General features: G+C 43.4%; 1 protein-coding gene across 1 annotated transcript; it reads right to left on the minus strand.

The window, feature by feature from the left end:
* Positions 1-981: 981 nt before the first annotated feature.
* top2b (DNA topoisomerase II beta) lies at positions 982-19,134 on the minus strand. The gene is made up of 36 exons (XM_079288473.1): positions 18,677-19,134; positions 16,924-17,088; positions 16,224-16,314; positions 15,229-15,292; positions 13,308-13,453; positions 13,096-13,193; positions 11,968-12,180; positions 11,532-11,705; positions 11,335-11,436; positions 11,108-11,245; positions 10,854-10,992; positions 10,457-10,614; positions 9,800-9,925; positions 9,602-9,712; positions 9,395-9,500; positions 9,176-9,285; positions 8,644-8,736; positions 8,423-8,537; positions 8,167-8,288; positions 7,463-7,611; positions 7,123-7,354; positions 6,699-6,833; positions 6,338-6,538; positions 6,009-6,204; positions 5,590-5,681; positions 5,166-5,321; positions 4,870-4,953; positions 4,543-4,740; positions 4,323-4,458; positions 3,778-3,939; positions 3,217-3,430; positions 2,922-3,010; positions 2,479-2,565; positions 2,124-2,261; positions 1,943-2,028; positions 982-1,449 (listed from the first exon to the last, which is right to left on the minus strand). The coding sequence occupies exons 1-36, from the start codon at positions 18,716-18,718 to the stop codon at positions 1,291-1,293; spliced, it is 4,827 nt and encodes a 1,608-aa protein (XP_079144599.1). The 5' UTR covers positions 18,719-19,134; the 3' UTR covers positions 982-1,290.
* Between the last annotated feature and the right edge of the window lie 68 nt (positions 19,135-19,202).

Raw genomic sequence — 19,202 nt, forward strand, 5'->3', positions numbered from 1 at the left:
AACAACTTGAACTTGAGTGCAGCATTAGCTTACTTGCTGTCTTGCTTCTTAACGAATTTAAAACACAAGAACATGGCATTACGGCTGTGAAGACTCAGGCCCACATATCGGTTTAACCCTAGATAGAACAGCCAGACGACATGAACCTCAGTATCAATCATGGGTAGCTCTGTTGTTGTCCGTCCTGGAGGTGTTCCTGGTAGGCATCACAAACTGTCCCCAGTCGCCTTCTCCCCCCCCCCCCCCCCCCCCCATCGGTGTCAAGAGAACCTCACCACCGATCACAATGCAGTGTTGTATATTCGTGTTAATATGAAACATGATGGTCACGAGAGTGAACGTCGACCTCACGAGCGGCTCTGAGGTTTGAGCCCAAGTCTGTTTCAGCTCTCCATTTTGAATATTGTCTTTGTTTGTACATTAACATATGCTTTTTATGTTCATATACTGTTAAACTTTACCATGAACTGTCCTGGCAAAGTAATAAAATATATTTATTTTAAAACACTGGTGTGTGCATCCATAATATAATATACAACTCATTAGAGAGAGAGCGAGAGCGAGCGATGCACCTCGATGTACCGTGAATGTGTAGTATTAGTGCCAACTCATCTGTTCTGAATTGCTTTCAGAAGGAGCGATTTAAGTTGAACTCAGAGTGGCTGCTGTATGCTAAATGGTTCATTACAACAGTCAGAATAATGATGAATAAAAAGTATTTTGCTGTTCTTCAAGCCATACCAGTAGTGGAGCTTAAAATAAAGTTTGCCCCGGTGGTGCTGGAGGTAATTCCATTAACTGTCATTTCATTACTTGTGGAGCATGAATGTTTACAGAGCATATTCGTATCGGCTCATTTTGGTTTCACAGCCTGCAACGAGCCTTACATAACCTCACCGGGTGTGATCCCATTTAGTTTGAAGTGCTTCTACGTGTACTGCTGCTCAGTCATGAAAGAACCAGGCCGGCGAGAAACCCACGGATATTTCATTGTTTACTTTCAACTTCATGTTCAAAAAGTTACATCGTATTTTAACAGTTAAAATGTGCTAAAGCACAGCGTTCTAAACTTCTAAAAGCCGCTTCGGACAGATACAGAACATTTCAATGGGCAATAAAAAAAGAAACCTGTATATGTATAATAAAAAGTGTAAAACACCTACACAATAAAAATCATTGAACATCACCATTAATGAAAGGAAAATGAGGAAATGCACAAAAGTCTGTGGGAACACAGAAGGGAGGAGGAAACTTCCATACAAGCAGGAGTGTGTTTCAAAGTGTGTCGCTTCAGTCGAACATGTCGTCGTCGTCGTCTTCTTCCGCGTTGTCGGACTCGACGAAGTACTTCACCTCCTTCTTGGCGCGGCCCGGCCGGTCGCGGGACGCGGCGCCCAGCGCTCCGAGGCTGTCGTCATCCTCGTCGTCCGACGGCGGTTTCTGAGGTTTCTGCAACAATAATAATATTATAGTTACCATTCAGGTTATTACTGCACTAAAACTGCAGAACATACGTTGGCGTCTAAGACACATGGGGCTACATGTCGAGGAAGTAGAAGTAGCAAAACAAAAATACTAATAAGTATTATCAGTAAAGTACACTATGGGTATCAAAAGTAAATGTACTCTTAAATGCAGCAAAATGGCCCATGTGAGTGTCATACTATCATATCATTATTATTATTGGTTCATTAATGTGTACGCAGCGTTTTACTGATGTAGTTAGTCGTGACTCAACTACTTTATAGTAGGGCTGGGCAATAAATCAATATATCGATATCTGGATATGAGACGAGATGTCGTCTAAGGTTTTGTATATGAACATAATATATAAGAAACAGAGTCGGTCCCTGTAAACCTTTCCCATCACTGGTTTATATATCTCACGTGTCAAAACACAAACATCGCATCGAATAAATAAAAGAGTCAGATGGATACTCACTCTGGCGACCGGTTTTGCTGCTTTTTTCATTGGACTGTACTCATCTTCAGAGGCTGAGCCCTTCCTCTTCCTCCCGCTGCCTTTACCTGCAAGTCCACACAAAGGGACCGAAGCGTCCATCATCAGCTCTGAACATAGTATTCATTTATTTCTGTAGGGGAGCACAGGATCTGTGCTGTACCTTTAAGAGCTGACGCTGACACCGGCTTCTTGGACCCGGTGTCGGAGTCAGAGTCCCAGATGGATTTATCTGGTTTCTTTGCCTTTGGTGCTGGTGGCTTCTTAGGTTTGGGAGCTGCATCAGAGGGCTTCTTAGCTGCTACACATCGCAGATTAAAACGCTGGCATTACACACGGCTTACACATGGTGAGTTATCTACCGTTACAAATCATGTTTTACCGCTATTATCATGCTTTGATGAGTTAAATCCACAACGTCCTCTCTTTAAATCCGTCTTAATGATGATCCCGTCTGCTGATGTGTTAGCTGCGGTGCTGCATTAGAGCTCCCTCTGTTGAACGCAGTGAGTCATTACCTTTCTTTGCTGGCGATAGTTTGTCGAACGCAGAGTAAGTGGAGAACACGGGGCCGACGTCGTCGTCGCTGTTAGACTTGGACCCATCTACAAGACAAACACAGGCCAACGCTCACCTGCTGCTCACTCTGTACGATCACTCCTGCATGTAGAGGAGGGTCCGCTTCAAATGAGCGTTGTGTTTGTTACGTACTTCTTCAGGACGTGTTCTGTTTCTTACGCTACGGTTCTCTTCTTTATGATTGTGTGTTCTGTTCAGATGAGAACTTCTCACCGTACAGGATCTAACTGGCCTGAAGTACAGGAAAGACTGAAGTACAGGAAAGCTAAACCCTAACTAGTGTCAAAAAACAATCACACGACCAAACCCTACATTGCATAACATTTTAGAAATATTACTGCAAATAGGTTTGACTGCACACGGACACCGAGCTGTTACTCACCGCTGTCATTGCTTTTTTCAGAGAAGGCGGACTTGGACGATGAGAAGATGCTGGGTGTCTCTTTCTTTTTAGCTGCAGGTGCAGCAGACCTTCAGAGAAGCAGAAAAAGTGTACTCAGCATTTTCTCTGCTAGATATTTTTTGGGCCTTTTCGCCTTTATTAGATGGAAGACGGGAGAGACGGCTGACAGGAAATGAGGGGAGAGAAGGGATGGACATGCAACAAAGGTCTGTTTGAGACATTATGGTGAGGTGATAGACAGCAGATGAGCTCCGGACTGTGGTTCAAATCTTACGTGGTCGTTTGTTTGGGAGCCGAATAGGAGTCTTCTACGTCGTCGTCTTCTTCGTCGTCGTTATTGTCGTTGTAGGGCTCCTTGGTCTCAGAGGAAGGGAAGTCGTCCTTCAATGACCTCACCGGAGAAGAAGCCACATCGTCGCCGCCGTTCTCCTCTTCGTCCGCCTCCTCCTCTTCCTCCGAGAAGTCAAACGTGTATTTTGGCTTGGAAGCTGAAAGACGAGAGCAGAGTACGCGTCACACTTTTAATCGTTATTGAGTGATGCGGCTGCGTTGCATCAGACCGAGACCTTCAGCAGACAGACGCCAATCAAACTGACGACACGTAGACCCGGGTCACAAGTTATTTTGGGCCCCGGGCCGAATGAAGTGGGTGTAAATGAAATGTTAACAGTCAGTCTAGTCTGTCACCAGCTACTAAGGAACAAAAGGACTTCGGTCAAAACTGTGTCTTACAGAAGGTTTTAAAGATTTAGACTACAACAGCTGCCATAAACTGGACAGATGGTGGTGCAGTGAACATTCATACTACATTTCAAGACATTTGGCTCAAACTTACCTGATGCCCTCTGGGACTTGGTCTCTCTGGGGATGATGACGGACTGACTGTCCTCCACGTCGCTGTCTGACTTGGACTCGTCCTCGGACCAGGGGTTCCTCTTCTTCACCTTCTTAACGGCGCTGCCTTTGGGTGCTGGAGGTTTTCTCACTCTGGGAGTTCCTGCAGCACAGTGAACGCCATCATAAGACCGTTTGTTGACAGCGGCATATTCTCACTCGGGGCTGAGGAGCTCCTGCTTGTTCAATAATGGATTATAGTTTTTCTCACAGCACTGTGAAGCATCAAAGAGGCCCAACACACAGTAAACTAGGAGACAACCGCCGTGTCGTCTCTGGGTTCATCTGTCTGAGCTGATGAATCATTCATCTACTGACACAGAGTCCATCATTTCTGAAAGCCTCCATCTCAAAAACATTTGATCTGTTGATTTCAGTACTTTTTACATTTGGACAGAAATAGCAAAAGCTAAGAAAATTTAAACGAGAAACATAAAATAGATGAATTTCAAATGTTTGACGGAACAGTTGAAGTTCAGCACTGACCGGGCTCCTTCTTCTCTCTCTTGACTCGCGGGGCTTTAGGTTTGGTTACAGCGTTTTCTCCCGTTGCTCCCGTTGCTCCCTCACCGCCCAAACCGTCCTCCTCAAACTCCAACTTCAGCGCGGGATCTATGTCACTCTGCGGGAGAACAACACAACCTGTAACTACCCCGGATCCCCGATGTCGCTCTTCTATTTTGGGCATTACATCGGCAGGTGTTACCTTCTTCTTTCTGGCTGACAGTTTCTTGGCTGCGTCGGACCGGATCGCCTGAGTTGGAGGCTCCACCCTGCGACCAAACGGTGAGGGCATGGTCTCCTCCAGGTTCAGCTTCTTCACTTTAGGTTTGCCCACCTTCCCCTTCACCAGTTTGATGGCCTTTCCTAAACTCTGGTCCTCTCGCTCCTGGTACTCCACTTTCTGGCAGACGGAACACAGCAAGTCTTCAGTTACATAACCTTCTAAATAACTATCAGATGAAAGCCAGTCTTGAAATAATGGGCTATATTCAACATAATGAACGTATTCACAACACTGTTCAAAACTTACATCCAGTTCCTCAATGAACACGGCCAAGTCCTCCTTCCACAGGTCCTCTGAAAGTTTCTTCTGGAGATCATTCAGCTCTGCTCTCTGCACGTTAAATAATGCATAACTTTGTAATGTTTTTAGGGTGACTTTGTAACATCTGTCCAGGGACGACAGATGAAAAATAGCCTCTTGGCTAACTTTTACAGGAACATTTTATTAAGGTGCACTGTCCCAGAGTTGGGTAATGCTGAATAAATACAATAAATGAACGTGTGAATGGTGATAAAAGATTTAAATATTTAAATATTTGATACCTTGTGGTCCCTCTGTTTGAGCAGGTCGTCCACCTTCTCTTTAGACAGGCACCACAGAGGCATGTTGAGGATGTAGTTGAAGTTTGGCCCTGAGGAGGAGCCCGAGTCCACCGAGCCGTCGCTCTCGTTTCCGTCACGGTAATCTTCTTCCTGAGCCTGTTGGAGAAAATAAATATAGATACCGTATATATATATATGTATATAAATGCTGCTTTTTCTACCTTCTGCCATGATTAATGTGGATTCACTGACACGCTGTGCAAGAAAAGCTCCCTCTAGTGTTTGTTGACAGTTTTGGCAAAGATGACATAATGCAGTATATTACCGGTACTTCATATTTCCTCATGAATTTCTACTTCTGGTGGTGTTGTTGTTGAGTGAACTTATATGTGTAGTTGCACCGTTAAAGCCACTGTAACAGTACCTTTTCCTGAGACTTGGACCAGGCAACCACTGGATCGGACTCAAAGCCTTTCTGGACGAGCATGCGGATGAGTTCACGTTTGGTTTTGTTCTCTGTTAGGATGAAAAAACATGCGTTAGAACCAAGCGGCCAATGTGGAAGCGCCTTAAACGTGCATCCTCTCAAACGGCCATCAGGGGGCGACTCCTCTGGGTGCAAAAAGAAGTCCGATTGTATAGAACTCTACTTCTCTCTTGATTTATTCCCTCAGTAAACATTGTAAACATGAGTTTATGGTCTCAATCGCTCGTTTCAAGTTTTCTTCTACACAGTTCATTTGGTAAATCATGTTCCCATTTAGAGTAAAATAGACCATAAAACAGGGACAGAACATATTCAACCACTCACTCACGCATAACAATCAGATTTAAAAATCTTACCGATGGAAACTTTCCCTTCGATCTTCTCCAGGACAAAGCGAGCCTGGTTGCTCAGTTTGGCGGCCTCGGCTCCCAGGCTGCCCAGTAACCAGTCCTTCCTCAGCTTGTAGTAGTGCAGGCGGAGCTCATAGAACTCCCTGAGGATGTCTTGGACCGAATCGTACCTCTTGAGACAGCCCATGTGGTCGAACAGCACCTGAGAAAATCAGTTAATGACAACTTAAAGAAAGGATTTTAAAATGGACAAACCAAGCCATCCATTAATCAAGACAGAAAACGCTTTCCATGATTTAAACTACACTTTATGTTGAATTAAAATCAAAGTTCACCATCGAGTTGCAGGTAAGGCTGGACTGCAGCTTGAAGACTTTGTGGAGGCCGACTGACTCGGCCTGGGCCAGTTTCTCCTCAGACATGCGAACCACAAACTTGACTGTAGTGTCTGTGTGGTATTCCTTATAATCATGGATGAGCGGTGGGGTTTTGTCGGAGCCCTGCAGCATGGGCTCCAGCACAGACTCCTTATACGCCTGCACACAACAGGGAAGAAACACAGTTATATATTGATATACGCCGCATTATTGTTGTGTTATTGTATCTTATTACTATCATTAAATATTCCAGTTCTTCATACAAAGACCAGTTGGATTTGATCTCAAGTGAAACAAGAGAAAAGAAGCGTAAAGGTACCTGTGTCCATGTCCGAACGGGAAGCTCTGTGATCTCGATGGTGTTTCTGTCGATGACCAACACCTCTCCACTGACCAGGTACTGGTTCTGACCAAGTTCATGGATCACCCCTTTGAAGTTTTTGTACCTGGGAAGCTGTTTGGGGACAAACGTTACACAGGGAGATTAGGTCTAATGTGTCATACAAACAAAGATGTAGTCTCCTGTCTGCATCCACACTACAAGCAACAAACCATGAGGCTCATGAGAAACGTGGAAAGCACAGCAGTAGATAACCTGAAGCACGTGTGCCACAATTGGAACTTGTTTTTATTGCTAATGAACTAGATTGGTGGAAGGTACCACTCATACCACATGAGAAAATAACGATAACGTGACGAGCGAAAGTCAAATCGGCTTAGATTGATGTTCTCAGATTGTCTACCATCGGCAGCGGGTCCTGGTGGTTGAGCATGCGGTAGATGTTGTTGACGATCTCTCGGGTGTCGTAGTTGGCGATCTTACACGCCCAGCCTGTCCCGATGCCCTCGGCTCCGTTGACCAGCACCATTGGAATGATGGGAATGTACCACTCAGGCTCCACCTTCTGGTTGTCATCGTACAGGAACTTGAGCAGGTTGGAATCCCCAGATGGGAACAGCAGCTTGGCAAGTGTACTGTGGGGAAAAGAGACCGCCGTTATGAGACTTACATATTCAAATACATTCATCTCGACTTTAGACATGAACAAAAGAATCCAACCATTATGTCCGTTGCTGCGTTACCTGAGCATGGTGAAGATGTAACGAGGGCTGGCAGCGTCTTTGCCCCCATTGATGCGAGTACCGAACTGACCCAGCGGCTGCAGGATGTTCACGTTGTTGCTGCCCACAAAGTTCTGGGCCAAGTTCACGATGGTCATCATGAGAGCTTGCTACAGGGACAGATGGGGGAAATGGGTGGTCAGCAATAACAAAAGAATAGCGAATCTCTGAAATACCTTTACACACACTGGCTCACAGAAGTAGGCGAGTAAATAACCTTGAGATTCAGTCATTTGTCCTGATTGGCGGATTCAAGTGTGAGGATATAAAATATATATAGGATAATCATTTTTTTGTGTATTTATAATATTAAATATCATATAGTATAATATAGTTAATATAAGCGGATGTTACGCAGAGCTTTGACATCATACCCATCAACTCATTTTAGTAAAATACAGACTTCAATCATCCCCCGCTAATGCGCCGCACTAACACACATGGGGGGGATCATTCCTAAACTACACGAGGTCCTCTGATGATACTAGTCCCCTGTGAATAGGGATGTACACAGCTAACATTCTGGTCAGTATGAATGTCTGTCACAATGCAAACAGCAAAAGTCAAGGTTAATTATTTTACACTGGTTGGTACATCCTCGCGGTTGTTGTAACGACTCTAAACACACTGCGTCACGCGTCTGGAAGACATTGAGTTGACCGTACCTCTCCATGATGGTAGGCAGACATCTCTGCAACTGAACCGGCCAGCTGTGCTACCTTCACTTCCCTCTTGTCGTTCCTCTTCAAGCAGGTGAACAGCACCTTCCTCTGGCCTGGCTTTAAACCTGGAAACAACACACATCATCAACACATGATCAACGCATCACGGAACAGGAAGTGTTGTTCTCCCTCAGGTAAACACTGTTATTATTTATTTGGAAAGAGGTGAGCTCTACAGAGATGGAGTGGATGTACAAACCGTCAACCAAGGATGGGATGGATCTCTCGTTGTCAGAGTTGGAGAACAGAATCAGCTCTTTGTTGATGAAGTCATTGTAGGAGAGGTGCCTGGCCTGAGTTCCATACAGGTATTGCTGAGAAGAAACAACAACAAATGAAATAAAATCCAATACACACACACACACCTTGACTTTTCTTTCTCTCATTGCTGCCGTCACAATTTTGAGCAAAGCCACAAACCTCCGGCAGGCCGTGCATCCTCCTCTGACGTCTGTCCTCCATGAAGTTGGTCAGCCACTCCTTCCGGTCATCCGTCTTCTTCTTGCTGAAGGCCTGGAGCGAAACGCAGCCGGTCAGCCTCCATTTAATCCAGACTTTAGCTCATATTTATAGTATGGACATAATGTCTTTAAAGCACAGATCATCAAAATACCAGTTTTGATGAAAAACTGACGTATCGAGAAAGGTTTCAGGTACAGTGTTGGCCCAGGCCTCGACATAATCAGTCCATAATATTTGGACAAACATTGCTAATATTGAGTAGTATCCTTGAACAAGCCACCTACACTCTGATGTCAGGTTAATACGTGTAGCATGTAAAGCAATCCAATGAACAGCGCTGCCATCTTACCTTTAAGAGGCTGATACTAAAGTCAGAGAGGAGCTGATTAAGTTCTACTCAATGTCTGACGCTGCACTCGTTGGTCGTGTTTGACTGCAGCCTCTTGGACGGTATGTAGAGAACAGTGTGTAACTGCAGCTTTAGACTGACCAGAGTAATGGCAGCGTCGTCCTCGGCTCCGCTGTATCTGAATGAGATGCGATGCTTCTCCATGTCCGCAAAGTATTCCTTCGCCTCTTTGCTTGTACTTGTTCCTAAACCTGGAAGACAAATGTAACGTTTTTAATTCAAACTGAAGGAACTTTAGTTTTTATAGGAATGTTCATCTGCAAAGTTGATATTGATATATTTAATACTTGAGTATCAAACCTTTGTAGTACTTAGTATGCCAGGTTTTAAAGTTCTCTGTGTTTTTCTTCCACTCATCAAACTCTGGAATGCTGTAGAAGGACATCTCCTGCTTGCTCTTGGTTACCTGCAGACAACAAATTCATTTTATAATTTCTGCAGGTTTGTGTCGAGTGTTTTAATAGTTATAACCCGTGTGTGGAGATGGTAATGTGCATCGTGTCTTACTTTGACAATGGGTGTGATAAACTCCTCCAGGAATGTGTGTTTCAGTAGAGACGGCCAGTTGTGGTGGAAGAAGTTGATAAGCAGACCTTTGATGTGGGAGCCGTCTTGATCCTGGGAACAGACGAGAAATGTTAGAGCTGCTGGTTTAGCGGCTGCTAATAATACCAACGCCGTGTGAGAGTTCATGAGCTACTTCACCTGATCGGTCATGATCATGATCTTGCCGTAGCGAAGGCTCCTCAGTGACTCTGGGTCTTCATAGCTCTTCTTGTATTGGAGGCCGACGATTTTGATGATATTGTTGATCTCGGCATTCTCCATGATCTGTTGAAAGAATGAAGCTAAAGTCAGCTGCACAAAGCCTAACGTAATAAAGCTCTATTGAGCGATATTTGTATTTCGAAAAAGAGCAATTTTTGTATGCAGGACACTGAGTAACATTCAACAGCAGCACACAAGAGTTTTCACTGTCTTCTTTGGCTTGTTGGCTAAATGTTAGCAAGTGCTAATGAATTAGCATCTCTAGGTTAGACCGCAGAGTCTCCTTGGGGTGCTAGTGTCCCACTGCTACACACATATCCCCTCAACATTGTGTCGTTTTTGGTTATTATCAGTGGATACAGTGAAATATCAGTTGTCTGTTTATCAATTTAGAATGCTGGGATGTTGTTTTATTGGTTTCACGATCATGTAAATAATGCTGAGTATCCCTCACATCATCATGGGCCCATGTATCGAGACACGTATTGAGAGGGAAAGGTCCACACGCATACCAACGCATCATTTCACAATCATCCAGCGGCATCATTTCATAATCATCCAGCGGCATCATTTCATAATCATCCAGCGGCATACCTGCTTGTGTGTCGCCTCTCGCACGTTAAGGATCTTTCCTCTCAGTGGGAACACTCCGTAGCGATCGCGCCCGATGACTCCAAGTCCAGAGACGGCCAGAGACTTGGCCGAGTCTCCCTCCGTGAGGATGAGCGTGCATTCAGCGGAGTGTTTGCCACCTGCGACACGGAAGTGGAAACGGTTAATAATCGACTTACTGTGCATCACTGTATGTATATGTTATGTCTCCTGACACCTTGTGAAGCCGTTAAAGCAACACTTCACAACCAATATGCTCTGTAAACTTCTCTCTACTCCAACACTCGTGTTTTCTTTTAAGATGCAATGACATCATCTCTGCAGTCAGTGGCTGACGTTGGAGGAGACACATTAATACATAATCACACTGTTAACACACCGGCGTCATTGGCATCGTCCAGCTTGGGGATGCCTTTGATCTTGCTGTACTTCACAGATGAGCACTTCTTATTGAGCTGTGTCTGCGCTTTGAACTTCACCCAGTTGAGTATACTCTCAACGATCCCGCAGTTGGTTGCCTGTGGGAGACAAAGACACAAAATTTGCCTTCATGACTGACGCAAACTTTTTAAGAAGAGAAACCAAAAGTGAGGAGTGTGTGAGGAGGTGAGAGCAAATGAGAAGTGTCCTTACAGCTCTGACGAACTTGTCTGACAGAAGGCACTTGGACCCGAAGCTCTTGGTCTGGAGTGTCATGTTCTCCTTGGTCTGGGAGTCAAAGGTGGGGTTCTCGATCAGTGCGTTCACAAACACCCAGATGTGGTTCTTCACCTGAAGCACAGAGGAGAGGAGCGTCCATCAGTTTGCAACACAGTCGCCTCGAGTTAAAAATGCCGTATAAAAGTCCCTCATCTGCCTACCTGGAAGGGTTTGACGATCACTCCAGCCTTGTTCTTCTTCTTCACCACTTCAATAAGTTTGGCCACTATCTGGTCCACCACATAGTCGACGTGTCTGCCGCCCTGAAACATACACAACCCTCCGTGTTAGAAACCCATTTCTGCTCTCTGCCTCCATGGTCACTTCGACCAGTCTCTCCCGGTGGGTATTCGGACACCTTGGTGGTGGCGATGCTGTTGACGAAGCCGATCTGTTGGAAGCCCTTCTCGCTGAGCGTGAGGCAAACCTCCCAGCGGTCGTTCACAGTCTCATTCACCACCTTCAGAGCGACGCCCATCTCGTCCAGTTTGTCCTTCACGTACAGATCCACATAGCTGCGGAACCCGGTCACCTGTAGTGACCGAAGAGACGGATACAAGTTAGGCTCAATAGGTAATATTTACCCGTGTAACACCAGTTTACATTAAAGTAAGTCATGGACCATAGCAGCAGACAAAAGTACATTTTATTATGTGTTGTATTTTTGTCATTATGAATTTCTGTCTGTCTGTCACAGCTAAGCTCATATCATTTGACCCCTAAACACAAACTTTAAAGCTACTTCAGTGCAAGAAAGGAAAAAATAAAATCCGTAATGAGATGGAGAGACTTACAGGTAATTTTTTCCCATTCAGCGTGACTTTGACCCCCCTGCAGGATCCGGCTACATCATATGCTCTGCGGGTAACAAGTGCTACAATATCCTTGTCCAGTTTCTCCATCTGGAACTTGGCCAGGTCCGGCTGGAACGTCACGCAGGTAAAATCATCCCCATCAAAGAACTTGATCTTGGGCTCAGAAGCCTTGCTCATGTTGTTCTGCCACGTCTGAGGACGATAGAAAGAAACACATTGGAACGCACAAACGCAGACCAGGCTTATGCCATATCCACTTCCACATTATTCTATGATGCTCTTAAACCCACCTTCACTGTATCGAGTGCAGTTAGTTCTTCTCCCAAACAACCGTGATATCAAACACCCGGTGACTTACGAATGTACCCACACAACCCTCAAGGGTGCAACCACAGCAAGTGATAACATACACACCCTTACCTCAGATATGAGCACATCTCAAAACCCTATGAAACAGCAATTACGTATTTCAAAGATCACGTAGCACTGGTGAAGATTTCACATTAAAATCTGCAACAAATCAGAATAAATCGATCACTACTGTCTGTAAACACACAAGACCTTTGGGGTGAATGTCACTGAAGTTGCAGTCGATAGATTTGGGTCGATCTTCTGGTTTTGTCTGTTCTGGTGAACGAACTTCAACGGGCATTTGTCATTACGAGACTATCGGGCTTAAAGAAAGTAGCCTAAATCAGCAGTCTGTGACGACGACGACGACGACGTCGCAGCGATGAGCCTGCTGAGTCAGCAAGTTTCTTATATACAGGCCCAACTGTAGCAGCTTCTACAGCTTGTAAAGAAACCGATGTGCTCCTTACAGGATATCTGCTGCACTCACTTTATTCATAGTACAAAGCAGAAAATGTGCCGTTTGTAATTGTAGGAACACAGAATACGTTTTCAGAGGGAAGGAAACGATGAAAACAAGAACAAAAAATATTGATTACAGCAGACTAGTTTATTCTTTATTATAGTGAAAAAGAAACGTCCTCTTTGTGACAAGCAACAGGAACTGTACGTAGTCTTAATTTAAATCAATGACCATGAACGGGTATAATTTGCTTGGTGGTTTCACGACATATTCAACACAAGAGACACCCTCACCTGTTTGAAACTGTGTCTGTATTCCTTGCAGGCGGTTTCTACTGTGAACTTGGTGCTGAAGATGTTGCAGAGTTTAGCTCCGTACCCGTTCCTTCCACCTGCGGACAAACAAACGGTTAGCAGTTAGCAACAGACCAGCAGTTAGCAACGTTCACCTTTCCCGAACCAACTTCAACAACCACTGATTAGGACGTGAAGACGTCTCCGCTCACCCGTGACCTTTTTCTCATCGTCGTCGTAGTTGCTGGAGGTGAGCAGGTGGCCGAAAATGAGAGCCGGCACGTACATCTTCTCGTCCTTGTGCTCCACCACAGGTATTCCTTTACCGTTGTTCCAGATAGAAATGGTGTTGGACTCACTGGTGGAGGCAGAGTAGAAAGGATGCAGGGTGAGTTACAGAGAACAGAACCTGGACTCTGACATGTGTTCATAGGACGGGTACTGAAACATGGCATCAAATATCCAGTCGGATTCTTATTGTGGTTTACTTATTCTTTGGTAAAAACATGTTTATTTATTGGAAAAGATTATGGGATTTAAGACTGTACATTATTTAGGCTAAGTTCTTCGAAGGCTTCTTTGTTTTAAGAAGTTTAATTTGGTAAATAAAGCTTTTTATAGAAACACATTTTCTTTTTGCTCAATTTTGTTACAAGTACTAAAAGAACAATTGATTAAGTTTGGCCCAGTATTTGAATTTCAAACACTTTATTACACTATTCATTGGTTCTCGTCACAGTCTACAGCTTTCATTGAAGCTTATTGTAGTTACTTGCTTTTTTTTTTGCAGAGTAAAATGACAGAAAGACAGAAAGACGTGGAAAATATGTGATGTTGTTCTCTACCGAGGTTATAAAAGTTTTCAATTTATTTATTTAGTTTTGATTTTTCATTGTAAGACGCACTCTGAAAGAAAGACACACAAAATATTGTATTTAGGTAATTTGCGTGAAGTTATATTTCAGTTAAGATTGAGATTATTTACTGTGATTTGATCTCATTTATTGTGACGCCAGTTCTCCTGTTCTTCTGTCTCCCCGAGGACTGGGCTTTACACACACCGTGTGTGTGTGTGTGTGTGTGTGTGTGTGTGTGTGTGTGTGTGTGTGTGTGTGTGTGTGTGAGAGAGCAGAGAGAGACGACATCCATACTATTTCTACTGTTACGTTAGTCAGTGGTTTGGGGGATATACATTTTAAAGGTGAATATAAATCATTCCTACCAATCGTTAACATCACTATTCAATCTCTGTCTCTCTGCTGTTGCAGCCAGTATTCACGTTAAAGTGAGTGTTGGAATGCAAATAAGGTTCCAGGGAATTCTGGGTGGCCGACAGATGTTTTATCTCTGCATTGATGCGGCTGAAGAATGCGGCTGGTTTAGACCTGGTTAGAGAGATAGAGGAGCAACGATCTGTCAGTGGAGAACGTCACCGGTCATGAGGTCGCAGTGGGGGGCAGTTCTGTCTGGGAGTCAATGCTTTAAAGCAAAAACAGGGTGTCAAATAAACACCCATCTTCACTGTGATGCGGTTTAACTTTGCGGTGACTCAAAATATTGACACCAGTGCTTAATAATAAGCTCAGCCACAAACCTTTGGGCGAGGAGCTTCAACGTCTCCGTAAAACCACATTAGCAGCCGAGCCCTGAGCGCGGCGGGGCTAATGGTATCATTTATACAGCCGGGGACATTAGGGAGAGCAGCAGCTCGGGTGAAGATGTTGATGCACTTGGCAGGCTGAAGGTGAACCGAATATAAAACAAGAGCTCAGTGCATTTCAGCACAGGCTCATGATACTGCAGTTTCCCCAGGATCCAGGTCCCCAACCTCACCCATCTACCGCGTGTTTTCCCCTCCGAGCCCTGCTTATGTCCAGAGTATAAAGGAAACAGGCAGCGACTCACTGAAAACAAAATCAGTCTCTGAGAAGAGAAGGGACATTTATTCCAAAGGGAAATCAGTCTCACGGATGTAATGAGCTCACGATAGTCGTGAATAAATTTACATGAAATTGTATAGAACAGCTGTTCATGGCACAAGAAAGAAATGATGAACGTGTCGCGGAGATCTAAGTGTGCGCGGTTTACTGAGGACTCTTTCTCGGTAATTGTATTTTGAAACATTGTACTCACGGATCGATGGTGATCTTTATTCCATTCATGTTCTTGTCCCTTTGTTTGTTGTCTGCTGCGTTCACTGCCAAGAAAAGAAAAAAACATAAATATAGACAATTAAACACACAGACACATTCAACATGATGCCTTCAGAAGTTAACTTCTGCAACTAATTATTATGTCCATCATCAGGAATGTGTTCGATCAATTGCTTAATCTGTAATATTAAATACCAAAAAGGTTTTCATCAGGATTTCACAGATCATAAAAGGTGACATCTTCAAATGTTTGCTTCTCTCATTTGAGATGCTGGAACCAGAGAATGTTTTATTAATTCATCAGAACAATCAGCACGTCAATCAATAATAAAGATAAAACCATTAGTTGCAGCTCTAGTGGGCGAAATGAATGCTTGTCATAAGATAATCCGTTATTAGTCCCGCAGCAATATATATTTATATATATATGTAACTTGTATTTTTTCTGAGAGCTCTTCTGCCTTAGATATCTGCTGCCAGCTTGTGCCCTTGTGTATTTCACCCCAGCCACAGAGGTAATATCCAGACACAGAGACCGTCATCATTAGTCAAACACCTTTATAAACACACAGGCTAAGAGGTGAGCGGAGATGGAAGCAATCACCAACAACACTCGCATGCTGAGATCACCGTGTTGAGCATCGTTTTAAAAATCCGATAACACCGATGCACTCCACCAGACGAGGCATCGAGCAAGGCATTACTCCCACGTTGTACAAAGTCATTAGAACTGGCGTGTAACAGATAGACGGCTTCATCAACCCGTTATCTAGCGGAGGCACGCTGACCTCAGCACGCTTGCGCTTCACCGGGTGAAATGACGAAAGGCCGCAGCTTTGACCGTGAGCTGCCACAAACACTGAAATGATTTCTCAGTCAACTTTTCATTTCTCACAAATGTCCCCTTCGTGCTGCGCACCAAGACGAGCTCACATCGGGAAACGAATCTGAACAGACGGTTACAAATGAACTCACCAAGAATTTCATCAAAGATTTTGTACAGTCCGGGAACGTAGGTGATCTCCCTCTGGTTCATTCCGATGTCTTCATCAAAAACCCACATTTGCTGGAAAAAAAGAAAGATATAAATACTTTTGAGTTGAGGGTGGACCACTCGTTGGTAGCAGTGGTCATGAGAAATGCTGTCAAAGCAGCAAAGCAAAGAGTACGCAAATGAGCAGAAAGGTTAACACAGTCAAGTGTAAACGTATTAGAAGTAATAGTTTAACAAGTTTTACGTTTTAAATGATTGAACTGGGGGATACAACAAATGCTATTTAATTAGTGTTCTTTCATTTCATCATCAGACGCATAAAGCCACGACTAAAACTGTGTGTGCAAAGACAGAAATATACAGAGACATCGGCAGATTTATGAAGATGAACGTACACCGGATTTTCTTTTATAAATCTCAAGCATTGCGGAACTGAATGTAATTTATCACTCTTAATTTAACATGTATTTGATTTAATAACAGGATATGTATTTCCTGAACATATTTCATGCAGAAGCGATGTGTTAAAATGTGATTTTAATGCCGTAAGATTATTTTAGCTTCCAACGGCGCTTCCAGCTGAAGCGTCGAGCTGACTAGTTTTGATCACAGGTGGGCTTAAAGGGGCTCGTGGGTCCATCCTTGAAGTCGTCATCGAAAGCCCGTTTGCTCCGGACTCACCTGGGTGATCGGCTCCACGGTGCCGATGTACGTGTCCGGGCGGAGGAGAATGTGCTCCAGTTGGGTCTTCTTCTGGTACACTCGCTCCACAGACAACTTGGAGGCCGCCTTGTCTTTCTTGGCACCTTCCATCTTGCCAGCATCTCCTCGACCATTCGCAGCCTCCTGTTTGGCAGATTTGTTTTTGTTTACACAAACACAAACACACAGAACCATGTGAAAAGTTTCTGGACCTGCAAGAACATTATCAGTGCACACCATCAAAGGGAAAACATAGTAGACCTCTCTTCTAAATGTTCGAGAGCAGGTGAGATTTCAAATAATCAGTAATAATGGATATACTTGCAATTAACATTTAATATGAAAGACAACAAAAGAAACATTTGTCAGCCTCTGAACACACACACACACAAGGGTTTTCAGTTTATCTGTCTGATTAGATTAATTGATTGACATCTTCCTGTTAGCCTTGTTGAACATTTTAGGACGAGAAAAATTGCTGCTTTCTCATTCATATTAGTAGATACATAAATCTTAAATTCAAATAAATCAGGTAGAATATTCCACAATACCAGCCAATGTTTCTTCAATGCTTTTCTGCAGGGAGTGGTGGGTTTAAAAGCTAATGTTCTTCCACCATAAGGAGCTATTTACTAGTAGTATGTGCTTTACTGCGTTGTTATAGTCGCCTTGTTTAAAAGTCAAACTCCACTTCTGCAGCCATGTTTTTAGTGTTCATGTTCATGAATGTGCTGTGAAGGAAACTATGCTGAGATAATACTTTGTAATCAAAACCTGGTACGTTCACTTCCTTTTCAAAACCAGCTAATGTAATGAAATAAAATGAATTAATGAAAGAGGAGCTTCACTGAGAGAAGACGTCTTCCATTCATTGTACTTATACTGTAATTACGTAGTACAATGTTCCAGTGTTTCCATTTTATGCTACAGTATACTTCTACCCGACTACAGTTCAGTGGGACATATTGTACTATACTGTAGCAGATTCTTAATACAAAATATACAAGTACATTGGGGTATATTATTATAGGTTAGGATACCCAGCAGTGTATACAGTGAACACAATCTGCCCCATCTTTACCAGCTGTCACCAGCTGTGACATTAAAGTGATGTACACAATGCATTATGCATCACTATTCATAATTCAGTGATGTAATATATAAGATTCTGAAATGGGCCATTCAGCACAATGTATATTTTTTACTTCTGTTGCTTAAGGTATACCTTGACGAGACTACTTCAGTAGGATTTTGAATAAATGATAATAGTATATTGCAGCACTGCTACATAATGAAAGTAGTAAGTTAACGCCATTAAGTTTTATTGTGTATTGAACATGTACTTACGAATGAACGAGACAACTCTCAATTGGAAGTTTTGTTAAGTTTAATTTGAGTGTTTTTGAGGATTGTTGCTAATGGACTCTTTGGTCCGTTGTATCTCGTTGTCCTCGAGACAAGATGTTATTACACATCTGTATAAATAACGGTACCGGTCCTGTATCAGTGCTCACGCCTTTGAGACCTAAATCAGGGTTTAAAGCCCCGGGACACCAGCTGGCTGGTCTTTAACAAGCGTATTCTGGGAATGAGAATACGTTAATAACGTTAGAGGCTATTAACTACGTTAAATATGAGCTGAAGCGAAAGGTGAACATAGTAGTTTTTATGTGATACAAAAGCAACCATTCAGGTTATAAAACTGAGTTTATTTAACGATAAACTAGCTCACCATCCACGCCAGACCGCCGCTTCCTGCTGCGCCGTTGGACATCTTCTTCCTTTGTGGTCCTAATTTTTTTTAATGATGCCCCTCGTAAAATGTCTTCAATTCCGGTGAAATTTAAATGTCCGTCAGTATAACACATGTATCAGTTGCTGAAAGGTACCCGGACCTGTTTATCTTCCATGTTCTTCCTCAGTTTGTGTTAAAGGTAATCCTTTGAATGTATCAAAACAAAGCGGAGCAGGGGGGAGTGTATCGCGGCTATTGTTAAAATCGACCAGCGGAGGCAGTTAGGCCTAAACTTGCAACAAAGATGCTAGCGGGGCTACTTCATTTACAATAAATACGGTAAAAAAAATGCTCGCATTAAATAAGACTTACAATTACATGAGATAACACAACAGAATAAAATAGGAGTTCAACTCAAAAAGCTAAGAAAACGACGTTCTTAAATACATTTCATTTATAAATAAAAACGGAGATATGCTAGCAGCGGCTCAGCTGTCCGGCTCCGCCATCTGCATGATAGACG

Source organism: Melanostigma gelatinosum (genome assembly GCF_949748355.1).
Source record: "Melanostigma gelatinosum genome assembly, chromosome: 17".
Lineage (NCBI taxonomy): Eukaryota > Metazoa > Chordata > Actinopteri > Perciformes > Zoarcidae > Melanostigma > Melanostigma gelatinosum.